Genomic DNA, 14260 nt, shown 5'->3' with positions numbered 1-14260 from the left:
AGGAAATTTTCTATTCTAAATCTCAACTAATTCATGTTTTTAAGAGAGAAATACTATATAAGATGTATAATAATCTATATTAAAAAGAATCTATGTCTTTAGTAAACTATATATTAGAGTTCAGGATTTATATATAGATTCTAAGTATAATAGATTAGTGTCTAAAAAGAATCTAGGGTTAGAAGAATAGGTTCTAAGATAAGAAGCTAGAATCTAGGATTACAAGAGTACATTCTATTATAAGTTGATAGTTGAAGTCTTATTCATAATCTTATTAGATGACTCGTTAGCTTTCTCATTATACTCGTTACAGCTAAAGGTCACTCGTTGTACTCTCGAATTTGATTCGAATGTAGGGCTTCGCTCTCTGCTCTCTGCTGTCTCAATTCTATTCGAGGAGGGGCTACGCGCTACACTCGCTCTACACTCCAACGAACCTTATTTCTCTATTATTCATCCGCCGGCCCATATGTATACAAATAAATTATATATATCTGATAATTATATAGTTATTTTAGCTCGTTTAGTAACATCATTACAAGTCTCCAAGACATTCCTTTTTCGGGACAAGACCTTTCTGCTCTCCCCGTTGATACTAATACTTGAGCAGTCAAATTCGATCCATATACGAAGCAGAAAGTCAGCTTTGTAACGCTTGTATTCACTCTTGTTACGTACGCGAGCAGCATTACCAAGGTTCAAAAAATCGTCCATTAGTATAGTCATCTCAGCGCCACGGTGAAATGTGTTGACCCATTTGATGAGCCCAGCCATATCCGAGACAAACCATTCATCCGTTGATCTGCTTGAATCTGTAGGGTCGCATAAGAACAGTGCAGAACACCAAGGTCTGATAGCGTCAAACATCCCAACATTAGACGTATGAACACTATCACCAAGGGCGAATAGCTTTTTGGACATTCCGCTGTGTCCGTAAACATTTTCATTTATTGACATTGCTGCCTTCAACCACTCTTTGAATTCTAATCGAAGAGCCTCTGAGCTTGTGTTTTGTCTAAATTGTTGACTGCATTGTTGAGCATGCAACGCGGCAAGGTGTTCCTCATCCGAGTCCATCTCAAAATATGGTTCGACATGTCCTGAATCTTTGCGAATATCGTCAAGATCCAAATCGTCTGCAACATCTGACGGTTCTTCACAGTCGGGCGAGAAAATACCATGGCACACCGGTAGGAGGCTCGGCGTTGCCGGTATAATATCTTTGTTTGAATATACATCTGCGACAGGTGGTGACCGAGGAACCTGCACTTCAGTCGACCTTTGTGCGTCGTGTTCGGTGTATGGTGGTGGTTGCGGTTGCGATTGCGGTGGCGGTGGCAGTAGTTTGCCCTTAAGTTCCCGATGTTTGATTTGGGCCCAGTCGACTAGCATAATACCTTTTTGAGAGTATATCTTTCGCATATCAGGTTCGCAGATCCATGCACCCTTATCACGCAAGCGCTCGTCAACCGTTTTCAAATTTGCCCGCGCGTAATCGGAAGGTCTGATATAAACCTTGAAGCTCTTCGTAACAGATAAGGATCTGAGTTTCTGCATCAATGTGCTCGAGGTAGAGTTGGAAGGCAAGATAGTCGCAGATTCCCTCTCCTTTCTAACGACAAATCCTGTAAACTGTAGATCGAATGATAGGACAATAATATGCTCCAAATTACTTATACCAGCTTCGTGGAGGGCAGATGCGTCATGGGAAGACAAATCATCGAGCCCTGATATTGGAAGAGACTTCAAGTAGCAGTCAAAGTTACCGTGCGGCGGAACAACTAACAACATCTCCATAGAACGATTTTTGCCAGTATGTTTGTGCGTCACCTTAAGGGAGAAATAGACATGAATACGTTTTTCTGAATCGCAGACCACTTTCATAAGAAAATTGGTATTCTCTTTATTGTCGGCTAAGCAAGAACCCAATGTGTAAGTATGACCCTCATCAACCCATTTTATATATACCCTCTCCTGAAGGAGATTCTCCAGCCCAAGCTTTTCGATCGAAACCGCCATACCGTGTACTATAATTGTGATCAGTGATGAACATGATAAGGGTCAATTTTCTTGGAAATAAATGATCCCACACTCGATGTGTATCCCACCCACCCAGGCTAATAGAGCAGCCTTGACTCTTTAGTATGAATCGAATCCGAATGATTCAAGCAGTAAATACTGAGGAACCTAACCACCAATACTATACAGCTGTATCAGGGTTGTTCCCAAACAGCAGATACTGAAGAATACAACCTTTCTCTAATGTGATAATGGAGGTGAAGAAACGAAGTCGGAATGGAGATGGATATCAATAAGATACTGTTTACACGAATCGAGAAAAAAAGTAGGAATCAGGATAGTTCAAACAGCACATACTGAGGAACCTAACCACCAATACTGTACAGTGATCAGGGTTGTTCCCAAACAGTAAATACTGAGGAACCTAACCACCAATACTATACAGCTGTATTAGGGTTGTTCCCAAACAGCAGATACTGAAGAATATAGCCTTTGAATGATATGAATGACATAAATGATATTGCAATGATCGATAAAGATGATAGAAGTGGAGAAATGAAGTCGGAGTGGAGACGAATGTAAGCAAGACACTGTTTTCACGAAGCGAAAAAAATGGTGGATTTGGTTTTGGTTATATAAATCGTGGTCTACGTTTGCCTAAGTTCACCAGAAACGCAGCAGCTCGTGTGCGTAGGGGCTACCGTGGCTAGTGTAATCCATGTAATTGGATTCAATTCTGAGAATCATTATACGGTCATCACTATTCTCCTGTATTAATAGAAAGCCTTCGCTTATACTATACTGTGACCTCTCGACTAGAAACTCATTCTCGATATTGCAGTGGTTACAACGCGCTATGTAATCGCGGTCGGTGATGTGGCTACGTATGGTATTCTCGATGGAATTGTATCTGTGGCTGCGATGTTTGTGGCTGCGCGCACCTTGCCGGAAAACTCCGGTTTCCCCACATTCTTCGATTGAGCTTAAAAGCACGAATCAACACTTCCTGTAGAATGACTGACATTGATATTCGTATTCTAAGCAACATGTTAATATAATAATTATAACGAACTATAAGACCTGAAATTTCATACTGCATTAGATCTTATTCGATGATTCAGAACTGAGAAATTATAGCAATAGTCGAAATAGAATCTACATCTCTATGACTTAACCCCTAACGATTGGTATTCATTCACATCACTTTCCCTCACTCAATCTTGTCATCTAGAATATAACGTGCTAATAAAACCTACTCTTTTCTATATCTATTCGAGTCTCAATATGATCTATTCAGCTCTTTCTTATAGTAACCTCCTCCTGAAACTCGGTTCATCTCTTTCCGTACTACTTTGTACCTAGTAGCAACAGGAACCTATACAAAGACTCAATGATGTTGAAATCGTCATTATGATCATGGAAACTTACTCCTAGAATCAGTAATTTGATACCTAGGGATGTACATAGTGCCTTATACTCCAAAGATTGTAATGTTACGTCATCGTTGTAGAAAAGCCAAGAGAGAAAGATAGAGAGAGAGAGAGAGAGAGAGAGAGAGAGAGAGAGAGAGAGAGAGAGAGAGAGACCTTCCGGCATGAATGAACCGTTCTTGAAGAATTTTCAGGATCGAGAATTTCACACGTGGATCGCATGCCAGATTGCTGTGAACGTGAAAGTCAAAACCTCTGAGGATAAATTAATAATTTAAGAATGAAGAATTGGTAATCTGAAAGTCGCAAGACAGAGAATTTCTCTCGAAAAAGAGGTCTAAGAACAAGCCTTCCAACAACCACATCATTCACAAGACCACGCTGCCAATCGTAACTACAAAATCCATCTCACTTCTGGCCTGTGCTTACACTGGGATATAAATAAGGACTAGCCTGCATTTTTTCCCAGGCTACACCTGTCCCGTTGCAATATGTATAACCGAAGCACAATTTTCCATCAGCCAAACCAACGGCATTTTTATCCAAAGTGGTATTGCACTAATTGGGTGTGTTTGTGTAGGAGGATCTGTCACAGTACTGGTATGTCCCTGAGTTCATATACCCAGCGGGTGCTGGTTTCTCTGCTGGTTCTGTCATGGTGCCGCAGGATATAATTTTCGATTATTAGTTTGTTTCTAGTGACGCTTGATATCTCACAGGTGTGGGAGGAGGGGTGCAACATACTCTAGCACGTAAGGTATAAAATTCCAGTATCCACACTCATTCTCTTTCAAAGTTATCTTAGATCCCGCCGTATCCGAGTAGGTGAGGGTCTTGAGAAAGTATAGGTGGCTCCGATGTCGAAGACCGACTCTAATACTTTTGCTACCGCTCCGCCTATGCCTGTACTGATTGAGAACTTGTTGAAGTAGCTAATGGATTGGGTACTGCTGATGGAACATCCGGTTCCACTCCCACATGACCTTTGATTTAGAGATGTTAGCAAGTGGTTCCCACAGTACGGATGAAAACATTGATCTTGATAGCGAAAGAATGTCAATTAATTCGGACTGCATTGCAGAGCAAAAAGTCCTGGAGGACTATGCCAAATAAATCCGGGTTGTTGAGCTAGGATTTTTATTGTATTCACCTTCCTGACATAGGCATTTCTTGCCCATACTTCAAAGTCAAGCGTATTTCAGTACGCTGAGCACCTCTCCTTGCCAGGTACATTTGGAATTGGCTTGGAGCAGTAACCTTTGCTGTCGAGCGTATTCTTCTTGGGACAGTTATAGCCGCTGATGTCTACCTTCATATTTTCTGCACTGCAGATGCCATTGTCTCTATCAGAAAGAACAGGAGGAGCAGGAATTGCCGACGTGCCTGCGGCCAAGCCAAGGAAAAAAAGGCGCTGAAGAAGCATGTTGCGAAGGTTAATAATCGAAATGTAACGAATGAATTCAGAAATCAAACTTATTAGGAAAGAAATAAAGAAAACGAATGACTGAGTTGTGAAATGAGGGGCTTGGACCGATGTACCACTCTTTTAATAATGGACTTTCTGTCTGCGACGAACATCAGATATGAATTCAAAAGCAACTTTCATCTACCCCGCCAACATATTCATCACAAATCCTTCATGTAAGACTGAATAATAGACTTATCCTTAGCATCGAGACATACTCTCGATTGTGTTCGCCAGCACAGCAAGGATACACTGTTGGACATTGGACAGCCTTTACAGGCGCCAACATTACGATGGAAGGGGATGAATAACAGATTCAGGAAGAATATTGCTACTCTAATCCTACGAGATAATCTCGACCCTTGATATGCCAAGATGTTATTTGATTCAAAAACTCCCTTCTATGAAGTCGAACTTTTCTTTGAGCCTGTAAGTTGCGGCACCAAGCTCTAATTTTGCGAATGCCAAGAATCTCAAGAAAGGAAATAGAATGCCCGTAAGGTTATAAATTGCTGTTTGCTATTTCGGTCATTCATCATCGATGAGTATTGGCTGTGAGTTGTCGTCACAAGGCACTAAGATTGGGAGCTGGACAAACACTTGATGCAGTTAGTGACCATTAACATATACATTTTCCAACACTGATCGTGAAAAGCATGGGGAAAGGATTCGCTAAAAATTCCTACGAATGGCTTTTTCTATAAATCTTGGACTGTAGATGCTGATTTGCCGAATAAGATGGTGGCAATGTCTGCGCTGCATGTGCCCCATACTCCTAGTAACAACTTCGAAATGATGGCATTGACAACATCGTGTGGTCTTTCATGTTAGTGGCACACGATGAAGGAATTTAGGTTAAATGAAGTCTGACTCTCCTTGACCATGTAAATGATGACCTATATTCCTTCTCTATCGACATCCCCAGAGTCACAATACGATATCGTCCTGGTCTATAGCACTTGCTAGTCAAGATTCGACTGAAACCACAACTATCTTCAAAGCTCTACTTCTGGTTTCGTTGTTGATTACTTGGCACTTTCAACTTCACCTTGGAGTCCTTACAATTGTCAGTTCTCACCAGCTTTCACAATGTCGAACGACAGCTATTGCATCAACGACAACAATGGTATATCCAGCACTATCGGCAACCAATCTGCTTGTTACTGGCCTTCTGTTTCGCCGATCCAAATAGTACCCAGTTTGGCAATGTGTCAATTTCCGCGATAAAAGCATGTTGCGGTACTTCCGACCTCATTGATTATCCGCTTAATGACCAATATAACTGCGTAATTCAGTATTGTCATTTTCCTCCACCAAATGGCGACGACACGATCATGCAATGTCTCAATGACGTATTTCTCAGTGGCAATTCAAGCATTCAGGTTGACCTCTTCTGCACGGGGATGGACAAGATTGAGTCGACGGGTTTAATTGTTCGAAGAGGCACAATCAATACGATTCTTTTGATGACGGCAGTGATTGCATTTGGGAGCTGGGCTCTTTGAAGAAAAATTTGACGAATTTCAAGAGACTGTGGAATCGATTGGTGGGATGATGAATCTGATCGTGGGTTGTGATACGGAACTACTGGTGTACGGTCTCGTGATCAATCGGATGTAGCGAATATGTCGTAGCGACGCTCGGTTTTAGATTTGATCGAGAATAAAATGACATAAAATCGGATTGACGAGCGATCAAGATTTTTCCAGACTCATTAACTTAAAACTTCAATTCCATTTTATGATGGCAAAACAAAGGCGGTGTAGGAAAATCATAATGGACAGCTGACCTGATCATATTCAAGCCATGGTGTGCTTCGATTGCTCAGCCGTTCGATCAGTAACTCCTGTTATTATCTTCATATTGTTGCGCATCAAAGGTTTTGAATCTTGTATGTTTCACAGATGATGGTAATAGAAGTCCCCCCGAAATATTCGTACACGCCCCTCGACACCTCCAAACCTTCAATTCGTCTTCTCCGTCTCCAACGCAGCGAACAAGGTTCGATCAACGGCTGGTTAGAAAGTTTTTCTCTTGATGATCCGGAACGTCCTATCTTTAGAACCCTATCTTACGTTTGGGGACCTGCAGTTTTTCCTCATAACATCTTTATCAACGGGCATCCGTTTCCTGTTTTGAGCAGTCTTCACCCATTCTTAGAGGTCATTTGTGATGACGAAAAATTGAAGCAAAGTTGGTGGTGGATTGATTCGATTTGCATTAATCAAAATGCGGGGTCGATTGCAGAAGCGGAGCGCAATATCCAGGTCGCTATGATGAGAAGGATCTACGAGAAATCAGAGGGTACTATTGGCTGGCTCGGTCTGGGAGACGATGGAGGCGAGCAAGCAATCCAGTTTATGAAAATGTTAGCAAAACACAAGAACAGATTAGATTTGGTTCACCAAAGAAGATTAGCTGGAGAGAGAAGAGCGAAAGAGGAAGAGCTAGGGAGTGAATTGAGTGATAGGAGCAAATGGGCTACATTAGAAAAGTTATTATTGAGGCCTTGGTGGACGCGAGTTTGGACACTTCAAGAGTATCTTGTCCCACGAACATTCGTGTTTCAGTGCGGATACGAGACCTTAGATAGACGGAAACTGGCTACAGCAATGATCTCAATAAGCGTATGCAGGAGAATTGATGAGACATTGCTGGCCCACAAAGCATTTGAAGCTCCATGGATACGTCGTCGTATATTCCAATGGTGCCAAAAAGGCGCTCTGATAAAACTGATAGGCTTGATGGGATACATATCGAATTACAAAGCTTCTGATCCCAGGGATAGAGTTTATTCTGTTCTCGGCTTGGCTGCGGATGGATTCTTGGCTGACCCGCCGAGATATCAGGATAGCTTTGAGAAGGTTTACTCGAATTTGGTCAAAAGTTTTGTTGACAAACACAAGAGTTTGGATATTCTCTGCTTCGTGGATCGGTTCCATTGTTTAGAACACTTACATGGTCAGCCGATACTCCCCTCTTGGGTACCAGATTGGAGAGCTGATGTACAGCCATGGATGGTTCCTGCAATGGCTGCTCAAAGTGGTGCAAAGCACGTCGGAAACTTTCGCCCTATAATAACCTTGTACCCTGAGAGCAACAATCACGATGTTTTTATGGCTGGAAAAAGCAACGTCCCTCTAAAATACAATTTCTCCACTGACCTCCGGATACTGACCTGCCAAGGAGTCTTCATAGATCTTGTCGACGGTATTGGCGGCCTCAAGGTAGTCTACACAGACGAAGACAAGACGAACGACAAAGTCGCCGAGGTGTACCAGAGCGTCGAGTCAATAAGCATACATGGAACATCTAAAGCTTCTCAAAGCAACGCCAAGTTACTATCTCAACCTGAATTGGACCCTGAACAGGCATCTAGATACATGGATGTGATTTTTCGCTGCTTGATGCTGAACCGGCAAGACCGATATCTTGGTCAGGAGATATCAGCAAGGGAATTTTCGTATCTAGAGTTCCGAGCATTCTGTCTCGCAGCAATGACAAACCCAGGTGACGTACACCCTCTGTTTCTCGATTGGTTTGAACGCAATCGGACACTCCGAATCGGTTCCCACTCACTCGAGCAGATATGCAAAGCGACACCACTTCCGAAGTCTGAGTTCTTCGCTGATTATAATTTCATGGATATCTCAACCAACGAACAAGCATTCATTTCCCGTTTCAGAGATACCACCAAATGGATGGCACGAAGACTTATGACCACAGACCAAGGACTCATTGGTATGGTTCCGTGTCGAGCACGGAAAAGCGATCAAGTTTGGATTCTGCTTGGATGTAGTATTCCGTTAGTTTTGAGAAAGTGGGAGGATGATGAAGGCTATCAAGTGATTGGAGAGTGTTACCTTCATGGATATATGAGTGGCGAAATCCAGGAAGAAGTCATCAGTGGAATCAGAATGGTCGAGGATGTATGCTTGTTATGATGAATAATGTCAACGTTCCCATTAGTCCGGAGCACAATACATATTTGAAAGCTTAAAACTTCTGAATATTATGTAGTATGTCAAGTGCTTCGAATGGTCAGAAAGTTCATACATCAAGTGTGAGTCATTTTGGTACTAAATTATAGGTGAATTTCTCAGAGATACATGTTTCCAATGGAATCCATAAAATCGATTTGACTACCACGAGTGTCCGAGTATGAAATAACATATACTAGTACTTGAAGGCTTCAAGACAAAACGCAAATTCGACTACTAGACGTCCAAAGACCGTTGAAACGTAAGCGACAGTGTGAAATGCTACCAACCCACAAATTCAGATCTCTATTTTCCAAGAGCCTCTGCAAATATCTCATAGATTATCAAATTAAATTGATAAACCGCTATCTCATGCACGCGAACAGCATATTATAAAGACAAGTACATATACATCGATCACCTTCAGCCAATGTGATACCCCAATCCAGAGAACAAGAATCCCAAATGACAAGAAATCATTGTAAGAAAGTCTTACAAATGAAGACCAATGCATGAAGATCCCAAAACTTCCAGCCGACTTTGGCCATTCCACGCCCCTGGACCATGGAATACGTATGGTAACACAGGTACAAGAATCTATTGTGAAACTCGGTTTGCATGGGGTAAGTCAGTCATGGCATGGAATGACATGCGAGGTTCCAGAATGAGATTATTTGGCCTATTGAAGTTTGGTAAGTATCATGCACTAGGATCAAGTAGATAGGGATTATGAATATTGAAACCTGGTAGCTGTTTAATGGTTTAATTGACATCACTTTTGCTTTTGTTTTTCTTGTGTGCTGATCAAATTTATATTGTGCAAATCCCCGATTTATGTTACGCGGTATCAGTTTCCATCCGCTTATATATATTTTATATCCATTCATAAACCTCGGATATTACTCTCCGTAGTTGTGCTCCGTAACTCCATAAGACTCTCTCACTTCGCCCGGAGGTTATATCGTCCCGCACGCGCACAGTACACCATTTCAATGAAATTGGCGCTTTTAGACCTGACATGTGTAATATATATCCTGTCTAGTGTGAGTAGTGATTTTCGTCTTTGGAAGTTTCGACAGAAGAGTATGAGGAAGTAACAGTTCTTCTGACATGTATGTGCTAAATGAGGAATGGCGTAGTGAGAAGAGCTGTTTCTGCTGCGAAGGACTGGAAAAAATTGTAGAGGACTGGCGGTCTTGTTTGTGCAGTAAGATGTATTTTGTACCAGGTGGGTAATCGGTAAGTGGAGAGTTCGTATAGCATATAGATTGGATTGATTAATCATGCACGAAAATAAGGCGAGGCTCATGGAGTGCAACCATCCAGAACCTGCTTTGCTGGCGACAGAAGACTCAATGGAACATCCCCGAGTCGAATGCAAAGTATCATCCGTCAACGTGTTTACCGTTTCCACAGGAGTCCTTCGTCTAAGGGTTGAAGGTACACTGCATTCTGCATTGAGCCTTCGTGGCAGGGATTCCCACACTTTTCTTCGAACTAGTAACACGAGATTTATATTGTATGTCGTTCGTTACAAATCCATCGTTGTCAACTTTACCATCTTTCATCCCACGCTGTGCTTGTAGATCAGATGGATCGCAAGGTCAGCTGTGAGAGCATAAGTGGAACTATGAGTATCCAATGACAAGGTCCAACTTGATACTTCAAACACACATTTTTCGTTTTTAACAGTTGATATCGTGTATAGAAGCATTGATGGCGAAAGAAGGTAACCCCAAAACGAGTTCATCTCCCAGTGTTTCCGAGATCAAGAGATGTTATGGTCAGATGATATGCTCTTCAGAGCCAAAGTAACTCAAGACAGGTATGCACTGTGTGCATCTTGACGGCATATACATTTATCGCATCTGAAATCCAGAGCCCAGGAGCTTTCTGGGTATGACGATTAACCATCTTGGCCAATTGATAAAGGCTCGGATACAAATGACAGCCTGGTAGGTACTGATAGGGTACTGTGTCTTTGAGGCTTTGGAAGGTTACCAGAAGTGACAAGCATACAGATGTATCGCCCTGTATCTGTGCTTGTGCCCGTTTGGAGTTTCTCAAGTACCCCTGTGTTTTCTTTGAATTCTCGAAACCATGTGCAAGAACAGGAAAACCAAACCATAAATAATTTGCCCCGTGAATGTATACAACAACCCTCCCTCCTGGCAATTTTTAGGCTGAGTTCCAAACACTTTGAAAACGACCAATAGAGTACATAGGGGGATCGATTCTAGGAACCAAGATTGAATAGAGCGGGGTAGTCCCGATGTTACACACAAACCAGCCAGCCATTCATTCTCATCTTCGGCGGCGTACAGATCAAGCTTTCTGGAGATTACTGTAGGAAGGCCATTCAATCCAGCAACCCGGCGGGAGGGACCAATGAATTTCGATAATCACGGTTACCCAATTTTTTACCGGACGAACCCATCTTGAGCCGTCGGGGCTACGGCATTCTGGTAAATTGTAATACCGAGATCTGTGGAAAGAAAATCATGTTTCTCATCCTAGATGACCGGAGGGTTTCTTCTAGAATGGGGGCGGAGGGTATTTCAACGGCTGTCATTGTTATGTTCTGATCCGTTGAAAATTTTCTGTATTCCCCTTAATGCACGGAGGAGGCCCTGTTCGTTTCAGTTACGACAAGCTAAAAGAGAGTATGAGCAAACTGGAGAACACCATTTTTCCTTATCCACAAAATACCTTGGTGATCAGCAAGAAAGGAAGAATATGGGCCTCCAAGTCGGATGCATGGCCAATAACCATGTTTCTGGAGATGTAATGGTTTTGCGAGCTCTGTTTAGCTTAGTAGTGGCAGCATCGTTGCAATGTAACAGGATCCTCTTACCGAAAAATAACTATCTCGGTTCATTGCGAGTAAGGTAACATATACTAACGCTAATCCTCCGAATCTCCATATTGCTGTAAGTACCTTAGCTAACCAAAATTTTATCAGGATACTGGAATTGCAAGTTTCGAAAAATTAGAATTCATGAATGTAGGTAATTATGTTCCAGGTGGTGCCTGAAGAATTTTGTTGAGTGAGTGCGGGACGTGGTGCAGAATTGACCAGGCTCTGCTTCCGATAAAGATTCTCTTTTCTTCAATTTCTTGTATAGTTTAGGCCTCAGGGATGCTGAACACTGCATGAGAGTGACCAGACAGCATTCTTCTTGCTAGATATATGTTGTGATTATTATCTGGACGCTGCAGACCTTGGTTGTTGGCAATGACCTTCTATGCACCCATTTTTTCTTATTCAAAAAAGGAATAATGCTACTGATTAAGTTCAGTAATGGCCTGATTATTCCCTGCTTCGATAACTCTTTGTACCAAATTAAAATTCGTTGATCGTTCGATAGTTTTGGGAAAGATCCGTTGCTGGGGTTGCTAGAAGATAGAATACCTCGGCATAAGTTTCCTCTTAAAGCAATTTAAACTCTGACTCTGTATAACATGAGCTGAGAGAAAAGGAATCAAGATATTACACCATCATAGATGCATACCTCCATAGTAATAGGCAACAAAAGTCACAATAACTGAGTCTGTGAGGCAGCGTGAGCGGCGAGCGCAGCAGATCTACATCGTATTGAATCATTTTGGTAGGTTCATGACCTTGGCTCAAGTCTCTATAACGAATGATCGAAATCCACGATAACCTAAGAGAAGAGATAATGAAGAAGCAACAATGACAGGATATGCCCTGAAAGACCTCTCATGTCTCTCGGAGTCTGTTTGTTAGTCGGCCAATTGATAGTGAATATGTATATGTCACCCTCTTCCGTGAAACGTGACACTAAAGCTCCGAAGCGGGAAGAGTACATGCACAGTGAAGATGATGCTTTTTCCATGAAGCCTTGAGTAAGGTCACCATCATATACGCTTGCCATCCTCCCAATGGACGTAACATCAAGGGAGTGGACAACTAGAAGAACGTTCCTCTGGATAGATGGCTTTCTTGCACGACCTTGCGCAACAGATAGAGTGATGATATACTGGCGGTGTGGTGGTAAAAAGAGATGAGAGAAGAGGGGGAGGAGTAAAATGAGTAGCACCAGAAGCAATGGTAGCGGATGGTAGCGAATAGGTGGGTATTGGTTAATGATTAGATGCATTGTGGATGAACAGCTCGGGGGTTTGCGCCATGGATCATAATCGTAATTCCTAGCTTTTTAACACCACCGCCCACCACTACCACCCACCACTACCACCTACCACTGTCTGTGAGTGCATCACTGGCATTGTGTTGGTATCTAGGTACTCAAGGTACTCTATATACTTTGCAGCTTTGCTGTATGTCGGAAAGAATTGATTGGGCTAGTCGGTCAACTTTTCCTTGTAATGAACTAGCCCAGTTTTGTGTTATTGAGTATGTAAAAACATCCCGTGAGAACCATGTAAAACTCCAATGAAAGTCGACGAGCCTCTACGTGGAGTAAGAGTCGTAAGTATGATGACGATTTGAAGAGGGAGGAACAGTCGATATCTCTTTCTCTCCATGCACCTTCCTCTGATAAAACCGAGTTGCCATTCTCAAAGGATTTTTCAAGTATTGTAGAGTAGTGCAGATATGTCATTATCAATTCTAATGCTAATAGTGCATAGTGCACGGATCGAAGAACGGGAACTAGAACTTTAGCGGCACCTTCAACATCCACTCCCAAATGCAACTAAAATGTTACAATCCCGGAGATGTTTCGAACCGTCAAACATCACAGCTGTGCCCCTCAAGCCCTGTCAATGACAAGACCAGAAAAGACCGCAAAAGCTCAAGTTCATCAACCTAGCTGGCTAGGTTTAACCAAAAAAAGAATCAACCCCTTGCCTGACACTTTATCCGCATGCTCAAAAGCACGGAAGGTCGGGCTTGCTAAATTATGCTGCAATAGAAGTCGTCCGCCAGTCATTCATCGCAATTCAAGACACATTCACCAAACATACCACACCTTATCCCGCAAAGTAGGAGTCTCAACCAACCAAAAGGCTATCCATATAACAGGTCGCACTCTCAATATCACTCACCCGGTTCCTGGGACTTCCACAGCTTCCTTGAAGCCTCCAGCCATTACCATGCTTCCTGTCACTCCAGGGTTGTCCTCCATTGGAGTTTCTATATCTCCCCCCAGCTTTCCCCGCGACTATCAATGAAGAACTGCTCTTTTTCCTTTCTATCATTATTGTACTTTGAAGTTACACATACATTAAATTTGGTTCCAACCCTCATTCATGCACTCGCAATCAGATTTCGAGCAATCAAACAAATATCTTGTACTTCGCCCTCCTCGGCCACCCATATATAGCACCACATCTCTGGTTGAGCAATTACTATCATCGTTTTATTTTGTATCTCGAGACATTAA

At 42.3% G+C, this 14260-nt stretch overlaps 4 protein-coding genes across 4 annotated transcripts; 2 read left to right on the top strand and 2 right to left on the bottom strand.

The window, feature by feature from the left end:
- Window positions 1-501: 501 nt before the first annotated feature.
- Bfra_004183cb (uncharacterized protein) lies at window positions 502-2019 on the bottom strand (the record flags this gene model as incomplete). Its single annotated transcript, XM_037334589.1, has 1 exon — window positions 502-2019. The coding sequence occupies one exon, from the start codon at window positions 2017-2019 to the stop codon at window positions 502-504; it is 1518 nt and encodes a 505-aa protein (XP_037193123.1).
- Window positions 2020-4647: 2628 nt separating this feature from the next.
- Bfra_004183ca (uncharacterized protein) lies at window positions 4648-4872 on the bottom strand (the record flags this gene model as incomplete). Its single annotated transcript, XM_037334588.1, has 1 exon — window positions 4648-4872. One exon carries the CDS (start codon window positions 4870-4872, stop codon window positions 4648-4650), a length of 225 nt encoding a protein of 74 aa, XP_037193122.1.
- A 1946-nt stretch (window positions 4873-6818) lies between these two features.
- Bfra_004182 (putative heterokaryon incompatibility protein) lies at window positions 6819-8858 on the top strand (the record flags this gene model as incomplete). Its single annotated transcript, XM_037334587.1, has 1 exon — window positions 6819-8858. One exon carries the CDS (start codon window positions 6819-6821, stop codon window positions 8856-8858), a length of 2040 nt encoding a protein of 679 aa, XP_037193121.1.
- A 2772-nt stretch (window positions 8859-11630) lies between these two features.
- On the top strand, window positions 11631-11928 carry Bfra_004181 (uncharacterized protein; the record flags this gene model as incomplete). Its single annotated transcript, XM_037334586.1, has 2 exons — window positions 11631-11777; window positions 11857-11928. 2 exons carry the CDS (start codon window positions 11631-11633, stop codon window positions 11926-11928), a joined length of 219 nt encoding a protein of 72 aa, XP_037193120.1.
- Window positions 11929-14260: the final 2332 nt, after the last annotated feature.

This window comes from Botrytis fragariae (genome assembly GCF_013461495.1).
Source record: "Botrytis fragariae strain BVB16 chromosome Unknown tig00000050, whole genome shotgun sequence".
Taxonomy (NCBI): Eukaryota; Fungi; Ascomycota; class Leotiomycetes; order Helotiales; family Sclerotiniaceae; genus Botrytis; species Botrytis fragariae.
Note: the sequence above shows the minus strand (reverse complement) of the source record. Positions and strands in the feature narration are given on the sequence as shown.